The following is a 12,471-nucleotide window of genomic DNA, read 5'->3' as shown; positions in this document are numbered from 1 at the left end:
ATAATTAAAGTTTCAAAAGTCATCATCTTATTAAACATACTTGATCAGTATATCATTCCATACTTATCTAGTGGAAAATGCAAGAACAAAAACAACATTGCATTCAACCTTGCAATGTTGCTATGTCATGACAAAGACTTACAAGGTCTCCATTGGTTGACGGCGGAGCTGAGTTTCTCCGGCACAGAATGAGACCACAAATCTAAGTCCGGTAACGGCCCTGTAAATGCCAAATAATTCCCACTCTCATTATCAGGCATCTTTTTCCAATTCACAAACTCCTCACCAAATGCTTGACACAATGCCTTAATTGTCAAGTTCACTTGCCACTCTTTTCCACCATTCAAAACCTCTTTCGCCCCGCCACAGTTCACCATGATCCTCCCTTCCGGCATGAGTTTATCCATCATGTCTAGCCAGGTTTGTGCAACTTCCAACTCCGGAAGAACGTCAGCATTAGCAAACAAGTCCACAATGATCCCTGCATAACCACCAGCTACATTTGCTGTAGGAGACAACGCGTCTCCTACACAAACTCGAAGAAAGCCTCCATTATTATTATTATCTGTTGTCATTTCCAATTCAGACATCCCAAAATACATTCTTGCTCGATCAATTAGAATACCATCTAACTCCCACCCATCAATAACCAAATAAGGCCAAAAATGGAGCAATTGATGAACAACTGTACCACCTCCTAATCCAAAGATGGCAATTGGACCACCTTTAGGAATGATTGCAGGTAAACTGGTAAATTCATCCCAATAAGAGTTGGTCCATTTTTGGGTTTTATACAGTATGCTATGCACATTTCCGCTATCATCTAATAGTAATACTTTGGAGTTATCGGATTCTAAGATTACAATGTTGTTGTATTCGCTTCGAGTAGCTGTTAAAACTCGATACTGTTCTTCTTCTTGTTGTTCTGCAACTGATGAGTTGGAAGAAGAGCTTGAAGAGTAATGATGGGGTCTGCTTGTTTTAGTGATGAGCGGTGGTTGTTTTGCAGGGGGTGTGAAGGAAAGAGGATTGCCGCCATTAAAGGGATGAGCTTGAGCTTGATTTTGTAAGGACGGAGGAGATAAAGATATGGGGTTGAGAAAGAGTAAGGTGGGTGAAAGAGAGAGCATTGCTTTATCTTTTGTTTTCTTTTTAAAAAACTGATGGGTGGAATTTGCAGAGGAAACAGGCCATAGGTTGTTAAACTTTACTAACTAATTAAAGTAATTATTTTCTTTTTTTTGGTGTTTAGAGAGCCACAAGGGCGGGGGTGAGAATCGATGGTAGGATCTTTTGGAATCGGGAGGAAAGCTCTAACCACTTGAGCTATCCATCACTCTCAAAGTAATTATTTTCTTAATTGTGATGAAAATACTTAAAGCTAGACATGTCAAAACCTCACCCAACCTAACCTAATCTTTACCAACCCAATTTAAATTTCGACTCGTATAAATACAATAATTTAACAACCCAAGTTAAAAATATACACCTGATTTTATTGAACCCAACCCAATTCACCCAAACCCCCAAATTGAGAGTTTGACCTTTACAACAAAACCAATTCATAATCATAAGCGCGAACATGAAATTTTTAGGGGTTTCCAATTGTCTGCGATTGAAAACGCAAACATGTCAACAATGCCTGCAACAAATTTGATAAACAAGCTTTCACTAAATCTTCACCCTCGCTTTGTTTCTCTTCCATGGTACTTTCTCTTTCTCTTCGATAAATTATTTGTTCTTCTGTTTAAATTTAGTAATTGTTTCTCCATTTCTAAGTTCATAGCTTTCGTAACAAGAACCAAGACATGTAGTTGGATTTTCGTCTGTTTTTATACTATTTGGGAATAAAGCTTTCACATTTTAAATAGAATTTCAGCTCAATAATTGTGGGTTTTTATTTTTGTTTGGTTTCAATTGGGAAACTAAGCTCAAAATTAATTGCCTGTGCAAAGATAGTTCCTGTTCTAGTTGAAGTATTAGACAGCATCAATTGAAAGTGTTTGGCATTTTAATTTTTGTTTTATGGGTGTTTTTGCTGTAAATTTGATAGGCTTAAAAGGAGTGTTATTAGATGCTTTTCACACAAGGCAGATGGCCCAGAATTACCAGTTAGATACATTCCTAAGAAACACCGAGTTGTGGAACAAGCAGGATGCTCTTCTTCAGTGGACAATGCTCCCATACACAGGATATATACCGAGTCTAGTTCGAGTAATGGTATACGTAGACATAGAGTCAATCATCCTCGAGAAAGTAGAATTGATCATGAGCCGTCGAATGTATCATTTGTTGAATCACATGGTAATCATGTCACAACCATACTTTTTTTTTTGTTAATAGGATTTTATTTAATGATGTAATGGCTTTGCTCCCCACGCATGGGATTAAGGCTTTGATTGATTGGTATAATTGCTTTGCTGATTTCATGCCTTTTGAACTCTATGTAGTTCCAGGGTTGAATGAATTCAACAAACCTGATAAAATAGCTGCGGGGAGTTTAGAAACGGAGTCTGTAAAAACCTTTGCTGTTGAGTATATGAATGTGCCTGATGAAGTTGTTCAGGAATTACGAATTTTTAAGAGAGATGTTCGAGGTCAAGGGTGCAAATTAAATCAAGAGAACTACAACTATAATGGAGCAATGGACTCTGAATATTTGGAAGGATTTGAAGAAGATATTGAGGAACCAATCGAAGGCCTTGAAGCAGAACATAATGATGGGATTGATGAAAGCAAACAGAAAAGGTCAAAAATCTGTAGGACTAAGCAAGACGTTGAGAAAAAGGCTGTTGAATTACTAGCAAAAAGGTCTTTGGTGTTTTCTAAAACCATTACACTCAAAATAAATATTGGTTGAAACCAAGATGTCAATAATGCTCAATGCATTTGTTGATGCTAATTGTGTTTATATTGTTTTTAGAGCATATACTGGAGTTGAGCTACGGAAGAAACTTGTTGCAAAGGATTTTCATGTTGATGTTGTTGAGGCAGTAGTAAGTGATTTCCAGAATAGGTAGGCTTACCTTCTTTTCTGTTGTCTATGGAATGTTTTCTTGCTTTTTTGGAGAGAAATACTCCATTACTATGTTTTTCAACTGACATATTGTAGAGTTTGCAACGCATTATGTAGCACACTTATCAGTTATTGTCTTATTGGTTACTTTTCATTCATTCATGCTTATCTTTATACTTGTATTTTTATTTTAAATGGGGTTCAAATTTTGTTACAGAGGGCTGATTAATGATAGCCTGTATGCGGAAATTTTTTCCAATTCTAGATGGAAGTCTTCAAGTTGGGGCCCAAGGAGAATCAAGCAAGTAAGCTTCTTTCTTGAAGACTAGTGTCTTTATTTTAAATATTTATCAGAATTAGATGTTTAAGGTATCCTTTAATCTGTTAATGGAAGTTCACTATTTGTAATTCTTTTTTTTTTCCTTGTTGTGTACTGTGTTCTCTCTTTTTTTTTTTTTTTTTTTTTTTTTTTTTCCTTTTTCCCTTTTTTTTAATCTGTTTTTTTGGGTTGGGGGTGAGCGGGTGCTGAGGGTTGTATAGGATAGTACCGGGGCTGGGAGTGGGAATGCTCTGAGATATTGCATGTTTTATTGTTTCACCTATGCACTGCAGCATTTGTTACCCAATTAGGATTTCAAACTTAAGGATCTTTTAATTGAGTGCATAAATGTATAGCCTTAAGTATTAGTTTGACTTCAGACAATCAGTGAGTGAATAAGTTGGCCTTTGACAACTATGACATGTTGCATGGAATGTTTACGTAATGCATGTTTGGATTTAGGGATTTTTTTAAAGTTCTGTTTAACTTTCAGGATATCTGATATCATAACCATCAGTGGTGTAACTAGTATATTGAGAATTGGGAAGCCTCAATGTCTCAGCTTTTTGTGAACATGTGCTATCATAAAGGTTTTGCTGGAGTCAAGTTGCAGAACATGTACGCAAGATATTTGGGCTATCCTTATGATACTTGATTAGGTTATTCAGAATCAGAGTATAATTTACTGTTTAGAGAACTATCTGGCTCTAGTTATGGACTTATGGTGAAAATCTGATAGTTGGAGAGTCTAGACTCTAGAGTTCAGCAGCATCATAGGAGAAAGTTTTTGTGTTTTTATTTAATAATTAAACTAATATTAAGGAAAGGGAATAAGTTTACTATAGGGGAGTTTGTCATTGACTGCTGTAAAAAATGCGTTGAAGTTCCAAGTGAGCTGTGTCTAACAAGGGTCATGAAAAAGAGAACTGAAAAAAATGCTGATTTGGTCTGTGCTTGAGAGCAAGATTTTGAAGTTATAATTATTTCCATTAAAGTCAGTTTGCTAAGGCTTTTGCTAATAGTTGCATTTTAGTAAGGGAGTTGCTGTTGTGGCTTTTGTTGATGGTGTGAATCTGATACCATCTGAAGAGGGGGAGAGAGGGGGGGGGGTGTCGGAGAGACAGGAGAACTTTTTATATATTGTTCAGCTTTTCATTGGCTATATTATGCAACATTTTGAGTGAAGCAATGCTGTTTGTTAAAATCAGGCACTTGTGAAGAAGGGCGTCAGTGAAGGTGATGTAAAAAAGGCAGTAAAACAGGTTTTTGAGGATGGTGAGGAATGTGATCTTAGGTCGAGTACAAAGTTATCAAACTCTACATTACAGCAACTATATGTGCGGGCCTCCAAGCAATGGCAACTGTCCCAGAATGTACCCTATGAGAAACGAAAGGCAAGGATTATAAGGTGGCTTCAATATCGTGGGTTTGATTGGGCTGTTGTTAGCATCATCTTGAAAAAACTAGAATCCAATTATTCTCCTTAGAACCTACCATTGTTGCTCTCTTTTTCCTAGATGCCCTCAGCAAAAGTTAGCCATTTTTATTTGCCTCCTATAGACATGAATACTTCATGTAAAAATGTATTGAAATTATATTGCTTATCTAATACATTCACATTCACTTCACTATGAAATCTTCTGTCGGTAACATGATGGAATCTATTGTGTCAGTATCTTTTCTCATGAATCAGTAAACTACTATGCTATGAAACTAGTCGCTTCAATTGAGCCTTTGGGTTGCAACTAGTATAGATATTAATGTTATAGCGCAAATTAGTAACAGCGCTGCCAGTGGGCTGTTTCTGGCCTGGCTGTTGCCTGGTGGATATGGATCAAGCTCCCAGCACAGCAGCCTGGTCTGACTGCTTTGTGGACCAACCTTGATTCCTCCCTGCCACAAACCTGACCCAATCCACATGCTCGTGCACTAGCACTAGAAAAAACAACTTACCGGGGTTTTGGGGGGTGGGGGGGGAGGGGTGACCTCTAAAAGGCTAGTTCTGTTGAGAGATAGTCATACGCTTTAATAACCTTTTAGTTGTGAGATAATACGGGTTGAATTTAACAAAATGAAACAGTGCATTGGATTTATTAATTAAAAATGTACCAACGTGGAAGAGGAACTTACGTTAATGTTATGTGGTTTGCCTTAGATTTGGGATGTTAAGTGGTCAAGTTGGTTTCAGCTTTGGATAGGCGACGTATAGAGTCACTATTTTGCTACTAGTATGATCCTTAACCTCTCTTATTCATCACTTCTTTTTCTGTTGGACTTATTTGAGATGGAATAATGGAGTTAGAATTATTGAAATCGTCCATAAGCTTGGTTAGCAAAAGCATAACATCTCAGTCCCATTGCTCCCTTTTGCTTATCCTTTCCTCATTTTGCATACCACATAATATCTAAACAATGTGAGATTCTTTTATTACGGAAATGCAAAGAAGATTATTACTCCCTTGATCCAGAATTAATTCTGAGTTCTCTCTTATATTTTCAAAACTCTATTAATTTATGTCATGGGGGAAAGGGATAGATTTTATTTATAGTAAAGGTGCCTAAGCAAATTAAAATCTTGAATCTCCAAAGTTTCCATTTGTAGATGACCTTCCACATGAGGTGGGGTGGCGGTTAGGAATGTGTTTTTGGGTCCTATTACCTCCGCACTCTTTGGCATTACCCTGCTATCTACTCCATGTTTGGATGGGGTTGGAAAATCTTGACTTTTGGGTGAGGGGGGAGTCTTGTGCTGTTAAAGCTTTCAAAGCTCTGTATGTTTAGCTGTATTTTATTTTTGGAGGGATGATAGATGTGTATGTGATAAATCTATAGAAAAATGTGTACATCCGATATTGGACATGTAGGTGTATCGAGGAGAGTCCATGGAAAATACGGAGGCATTTTGTAATATTGTAGGGTGATTTAACTTATTACCGTATCAAATATTTCGTACGTGTTTATACTTGTATAATTGATGCCTGAAATGTAGTTGCTATTGAAAGCCATGAAAAATATTGATGATGCTTTCCTTTGTGACTTCGTCCATCTAAGTGTTAATATCACTCAACAATGGTGTTCTTGCTCGTTCAAATGATTTAGTCATATTAGTTGTATCTGAATTAATTGGATTGTGCTTTGCTCATGATTTGATACTCGCATTTCCTTCAATTACATGCTTAGGCATGTGATCTAGCCTCTTCTAGGCAAAACTAGGTTATGTGCGTAATTAGCCTTGCTAATCAAGATTAGCATTAACCTTAATAAGAGGAAGGACCCTTGAAACTCACATGAACGAGAAGAAAGTTAGGAGCCTTGAGATGGGACCACGTGACCCCTACATGAGGGAAGAATATCAAAGGAATCTCATTCTCTTTTGCATTAAATTCTAATTAACAACAATCCAAACTCACCAATCATTGAACCTATCCCTCCATAATTTAACTTTGATATTCTATCATGGCTAATTTCTTGGTTTATACATCACTAGAAATTTAAGCCATTTCCTTCTCTTAAGGTGACATTCCTACATAGCATAAGACATTGTTAAGACATCGGAAACAATTTAATCTTGCCGAGCAGTTTAATACTACTCGTACGTCACAAACTTATGGTACAAATTACTGCTAATTATTAGTATAATCTACAAACACCTAATAATAGTATTGTGTAAGATATCACATTCTTAGCCTTAAGGAGAACTCTGTCTTTGCCCTTCTATCTGCTCTATTTAATTCTTCAGCTGGGAAATGTACAGAACAATGGCTTCATCTTTGGATTAGAACCTTGGTTAACACAAAGAATCGTCAGAGAAAGCAAATGAGTTGTTAGAAGACCCTTGGCTGACCACATTTCGTTTAGGAGAAGGTGTTGGTAGAGCTTGCACAGCCCCTTTGGCTAAATCAGGCTCTGGCCTAGCATTATCAACATGTCGAATCTCCCTTAGCATTGCTACAACATCCTTCATTGAAGGACGATCATCAACTCGAGTACTGACACATAAAAACGAAACAGCCAAAGTCTGTACCACCTCATGCATCTGAGGATCAGCTCTTCCTCTGAGTTTGGCATCAAGAATGTCGGCTGGATCACCTTTCTTTTGCAGGTGATCTCGGACCCATTGAACTAAATTGGCTCCCCCTGGCAATGTTGGGTCCAGTGGATGTTTTCCTGTTAAAACCTCAAGTAAAACCACCCCAAAACTGTAGACATCACTTTTCTCAGTCACTTGATGCACTGATGCAAGTTCTGTAATAAAAGAATAAAAATAAGTTTCAGAATCAGTAAATTCCCATAATAAAGATCATAAATGAAAATATCTAAATGAATGTAAAACATACCAGGTGCCATATAACCATAGGAACCAGCAAGGTGTGTTCTTTGATTGTTCTTGGAACATCCGTTGCTTGAATAATCAATAAGTGTGGCTAGCCCAAAATCAGCAAGGTAAGGCTCAAATCTAGGACCCAACAACGCATTCATGGCTTTGACATCCCCATGTAAGATTGCTGGCACACAGTCATGATGCAAATAAGCAAGTGCATGAGCCACCCCAAGAACAATGTCATATCGTGCCTCCCATTCTGCTCCTCCACCCTTCACTACACCGTGAAGGAGAGAGCTTAAGCTCCCGTTTGGGAGGTAATCATAGAACAGGAACTTCAAGTTCCTGTTAGATCCCCACCCTAAAAGCCGGACTATGTTCTTGTGGCGTATAGAGCCCAAGGTCTGAATTTCCGACTTGAATGCCCCTATTTCATCTGTAGACCACATCTTTTTAACTGCGAGTGTCTCCCCATTAGGCATAGCTACCTTGTACACAACTCCAGAACTTCCTGTTCCTATTACATTAGCTGAAGTCAAGTTGTTGATGACATCTTCGATTGAGAACTCCATCTTTTGGTAGAGAGTCAATTCCCAAGTGTCATCTTCAAGAGAATTTTGATCAGCTAACCTAGCACGGACTTGCATATAGATTCCTAGTAAAATCAGAACCACACTTATACTAACAAGGATTGGCAAGGCTAACTTCATTGTGTAACGAGCTTGCTGGTCATGTTTATCAGCTTTGTTTTCTATTCCGTCAGATATGTAAAGGGCCTTGTTCCCAGCAACATTGCTGAGAGGGAGTTTGTGAAAGAAAGGGGTGTCGGGTAATTGCCCAGAGAAATCGTTGTTGGAGATATTTAAGGAAACAAGGTTTTGTAGACTTGCTAGGATATCCAATTTGCCAGTGATCTTGTTGTGAGAAAGGTCAAGAACTGCTAGTTTAGTTAGGCCAGAGAATTGGGTTGGAATTTGTCCTGAAAATTGGTTATAGCTAAGGTTTAAAGAGATCTCCAATGCTGGGAGTTGACCCAGTTCATTTGGTATTTCCCCTGAAAACCCATTATTTCCAAGGTCCAACAATTGTAATTTGTTGCAGGATAAAATTTCAGCAGGAATTCGACCAGAGATTTGGTTGTTACCAAGATTAAGCTTAGTCAACTCATTCATAGAGCCAATAGAAGGTGGTAGTGTACCTGTGAGCCTGTTGTCTGATATGTCTACAAACTGTAGACTTGTTGGCAATGTTTCTGGCAAGGAGCCTGTGAGCCCATTCGAGTGCACGTCAAAGAATTCCAGGCTTGAGCAGCCTGACAAAGAAGGTGGTATACTTCCAGTGAAGTGATTCTTGCTTAAATCGAGGAAATTTAAGCTCTTCAATTCCCCAATTTCGGATGGAACAGTACCACCCAGTTTATTACCATTTACCCGGAACCTGTACAAATTTGTACAGTTCCCTATATCAGGTGGTATGAATCCTGACAATTCATTTGAAAGTAGAAGCAACTTGGTGAGATTTCTTAGCCCGAAGATCTCTCTGGGTATTGGACCAATCAGACTATTGTAAGAAAGATCAAGTGCTTGCAGCTCTTCGCACTGAGCCAGGCTTGTGGGTATTTTCCCCGTGAGCTTATTCTGCCAGGCGAAGAACAGAGTCAAGCTCTTCAAGTCGCCAATACTTTCCGGTATGCCACCTGAGAGTGCATTGTTGTCGACTTCTAGGTGAGTGAGGCCAGTACAGCGAGTGAGCTCCGGAGGTATGGTTCCTGATAGCTGGTTCACACTCAGCTGAAGCTCTTGCAAACCCGAGAGGTTCCCGAAACTTCTCGGTATGCTTCCTGTGAGCAAATTCTCAGAGAAATCTATGACAGACAGATTTGAGCAGCTCCCAAGTTCATCAGGAATAGTACCCACAATACTGTTCTGCCATAGAAGCAGATTTTGAAGCTTTTTCAGCTCCCCTAATCTCTTTGGAATTGAACCTGATATTGAGTTTTGATACAAATACAGGTTCTGCAATTCAGTGCAGTTCCCAATCTCTTCTGGGATTGGGCCAGACAGTAGAGAAGTGTAAACTGCAATTGTCTGGACTTTCTTAAGGTTTCCTATCGATTTCGGTAGGCTACCAGAGATGCTGGTCTCAGCAATCCCAAGCATAACCAAGTTACTGCAGCTCCCAATCTCAGCTGGTAGTTCTCCCTTGAGATTCTGATTCCCACCTCCTCGAAACACTTCCAGCTTCTGCAGCTTCCCGATGCTTGGTGGGATTTCGCCGCTGAGCTGATTGTCGTAGATGGTAAGATAAACAAGGCTCGAGAGGTTGCCTATGTCTGAAGGAATGGGGCCTGTAAGCTGGTTGGTATGAACAGAAAGGGTCTGCAACCTCTGCAGCCTGCAGATTTCATCTGGGATTTCTCCTGTGATGGCGTTGTCACTGACATCAATCAGTGTCAAGGCCTCATAATCACCAAACTCCTTCGGAATTCCGCCTGTGAGATTTGTGGAAGACAATATAATTGTGTTGAGAGACTTGAGGGGTTGTAAAGTTGAGGGCAATGGACCTTGTAAATCCATTGACTGTAAGCTCAGCTGAACAACTTGTCCCTTGTCGTTGCAACGAATCCCAAACCAACGGCAAGGGCTCGAGTCGGACGGTATCCATGACTTGAGAGTGTCTGAGGAGGAGTTTAAGGTGTTCTTCCATGACAGAAGAGCTTGGCCTTGGTCATCAATAGAATGACAAGAATGGAATAAAAGGAAGAAGTTGAGAGAAAGAAGAAAGAATGTGCAGGAGAAAATACAAGTATTATTACTAGAAGAAAGTGAGAAGAGATTGCTTAGTTTAGCAGGCATTGCTGGTGAGAGAGCATAGAGAGAAACAGGGGAGATTGAACTTTGGGATTATACAAATGGGAATTGGGAATGGGGGGAAACCCCATGTTTTGTTTATAGAACAAAAACCCACAAACTCCAGATTACTTGCACTTCAATTTTTTATATTATTATTGTTTTTCTTCTTTTGTTGTATGTCTCTTCTTGCTAACTAAGGATGCTGATTTTTATTTTTGTAAAGGGGTCCACCCTTTAATAAACATATTGTAGTCATATTATCTCTTTCTTCCCCCACCTTAATTTTGTTTTTATCAATTTTAATAAAACAGTGCCTTTTTTGGAATTTGGTTTCTAAATGTAATTATCAACTGTTTTATGGCCATAAATTACCACAGGAGTTTTAATAACGGTTGTACCATGTGGATTAACAACCCTCTCACGTCCGTATTAGATATTATTAGATCATACTTGATGTTTTGTGATCGGTGATAAAGTTTTGGTTGTACCACCTAGAATTTACAACGGTTGAAATGTTGTAATTGATATATATATACCCGAATTTGATACGAAAAATGTGAAGTGTGTTTAGTGATCTTCGAAAAGATATGGGTTTTGTCCCTTTAATTTGTTCTTCATTTATATTTTGGCAATTTTCTTTTATCTTGTTTCTTACTTCAGAAATGAATTTGCTGTGTTTTTCCTATCATCTATTTTATGTTCTGTCCTCTGTATCAAAAGCTATCATTGACAGTTAAGATATATGAAGGCTTTTACTTGTCTTTTGCTTCTCAGTTTGTTCATTTGGACCACTATCTCCTTAATAACATTTAATTAATCTCCATAATTATATACATTTCTATTTTTATTCCTAAAGTATTTATCCAATTTATGTTTATTTATAAATCCATAAGTATAGATAAACTAAATGAATGAAGTTGGCCCATCAAGTTTAGTGGTCACATTTAGGATGAGTTGGCCATGTGTTAGTTTGTTTGTTACTTGTAAGTACTCTCCCAATAACTTTCTAATGAATAAAAAGAACTTAATTTTTGACAATAATATGGAAGGAATTCTCTGCTACTAGGATAAAAATAAATAGTTTTTAACAAGATGTAGAAGTAAAAAGCTGCTAAGAACAGGTTAATTAGGTGTAAATTCACGTTCTTTTATTTATTTATTTTTTTTTAATCTCACAATCACTCACCCCATCTAATATACGGAGTACTTCGTAGTTAAATGTCCGTAAATAATTGCCACATTCAAAAAGTAAAAGTGTAATAGAGGCTCGTGATTGACTGTCTCTATGCTATAATCATGTTATATCCTTAACTAGGCTATAACAGGCGTATATGCTGCATATCGACGAAGGAAATTAGTTACTATAGATCCAAGATTTGTTATAAAATTAAATATAAAAGCTATAGATGTAGATGTTTACATTTTTATACATTGATGATGGTTAATATGTCATGGAATCTGCAAGAGAAGTGAACTGCACATGGAAGCAAAGAAGAGTAAGTAAGAAATTAAGTATTTTTTTTTTAGTTTTATGCATAATTATTCTTTATTAGTGTTGTTTTATTGCATGTAGTTGCAGATCTGGTCATACTGTCGGCCCTCCCTTTGTTGTGTAAAGGATTTTTAAAAAGAAAATTATAGGAAAATTATTTTAAAAGCTGCCTTCTGTTCTTAGAAAACTAGAAAGGAGGGACAAAAGTACATCAGGTAAGATTTTTCTTAATTATTCTGCTGATTTATTAACATAATAAGATCATATTGTTTTTATTTTAAATGAATTGGTTCAGTTTACTTTCCTCTATTTTGTGTTATATGAGAAGTAACATGTAAAATTACGCGCTTGTTTAATATTAAATTGTAAATATGTAATGTTTTTTAATGTATTGTCATAGGTAGAAGTCTTAAAAATTTCTAGTATTACATACAAAGTATGATTTAATTTGAATTAAACCGGTGAGGAATG

At 37.5% G+C, this 12,471-nt stretch overlaps 3 protein-coding genes across 3 annotated transcripts; 1 reads left to right on the top strand and 2 right to left on the bottom strand.

Annotated features, from left to right (window-relative positions):
• Window positions 1–125: 125 nt before the first annotated feature.
• LOC110707092 lies at window positions 126–1,130 on the bottom strand. Its single transcript, XM_021885126.1, has one exon. It carries the CDS (start codon window positions 1,128–1,130, stop codon window positions 126–128), a length of 1,005 nt encoding a protein of 334 aa, XP_021740818.1.
• Window positions 1,131–1,512: 382 nt separating this feature from the next.
• Window positions 1,513–4,971, top strand: LOC110707062. Its single transcript, XM_021885092.1, has 6 exons — window positions 1,513–1,706; window positions 2,054–2,304; window positions 2,451–2,811; window positions 2,924–3,016; window positions 3,234–3,321; window positions 4,544–4,971. Exons 1-6 carry the CDS (start codon window positions 1,630–1,632, stop codon window positions 4,820–4,822), a joined length of 1,149 nt encoding a protein of 382 aa, XP_021740784.1. The 5' UTR covers window positions 1,513–1,629; the 3' UTR covers window positions 4,823–4,971.
• Window positions 4,972–6,687: 1,716 nt separating this feature from the next.
• On the bottom strand, window positions 6,688–11,124 carry LOC110707060 (LRR receptor-like serine/threonine-protein kinase). Its single transcript, XM_021885089.1, has 2 exons — window positions 7,673–11,124; window positions 6,688–7,580 (listed from the first exon to the last, which is right to left on the bottom strand). The coding sequence occupies exons 1-2, from the start codon at window positions 10,509–10,511 to the stop codon at window positions 7,123–7,125; spliced, it is 3,297 nt and encodes a 1,098-aa protein (XP_021740781.1). The 5' UTR covers window positions 10,512–11,124; the 3' UTR covers window positions 6,688–7,122.
• Window positions 11,125–12,471: the final 1,347 nt, after the last annotated feature.

This window comes from Chenopodium quinoa, unplaced genomic scaffold (genome assembly GCF_001683475.1).
Source record: "Chenopodium quinoa cultivar QQ74 unplaced genomic scaffold, ASM168347v1, whole genome shotgun sequence".
NCBI classification, from domain to species: Eukaryota; Viridiplantae; Streptophyta; class Magnoliopsida; order Caryophyllales; family Amaranthaceae; genus Chenopodium; species Chenopodium quinoa.
The sequence above is the reverse complement of the archived record's forward strand: the minus strand, read 5'-3'. Positions and strand labels throughout refer to the sequence as shown.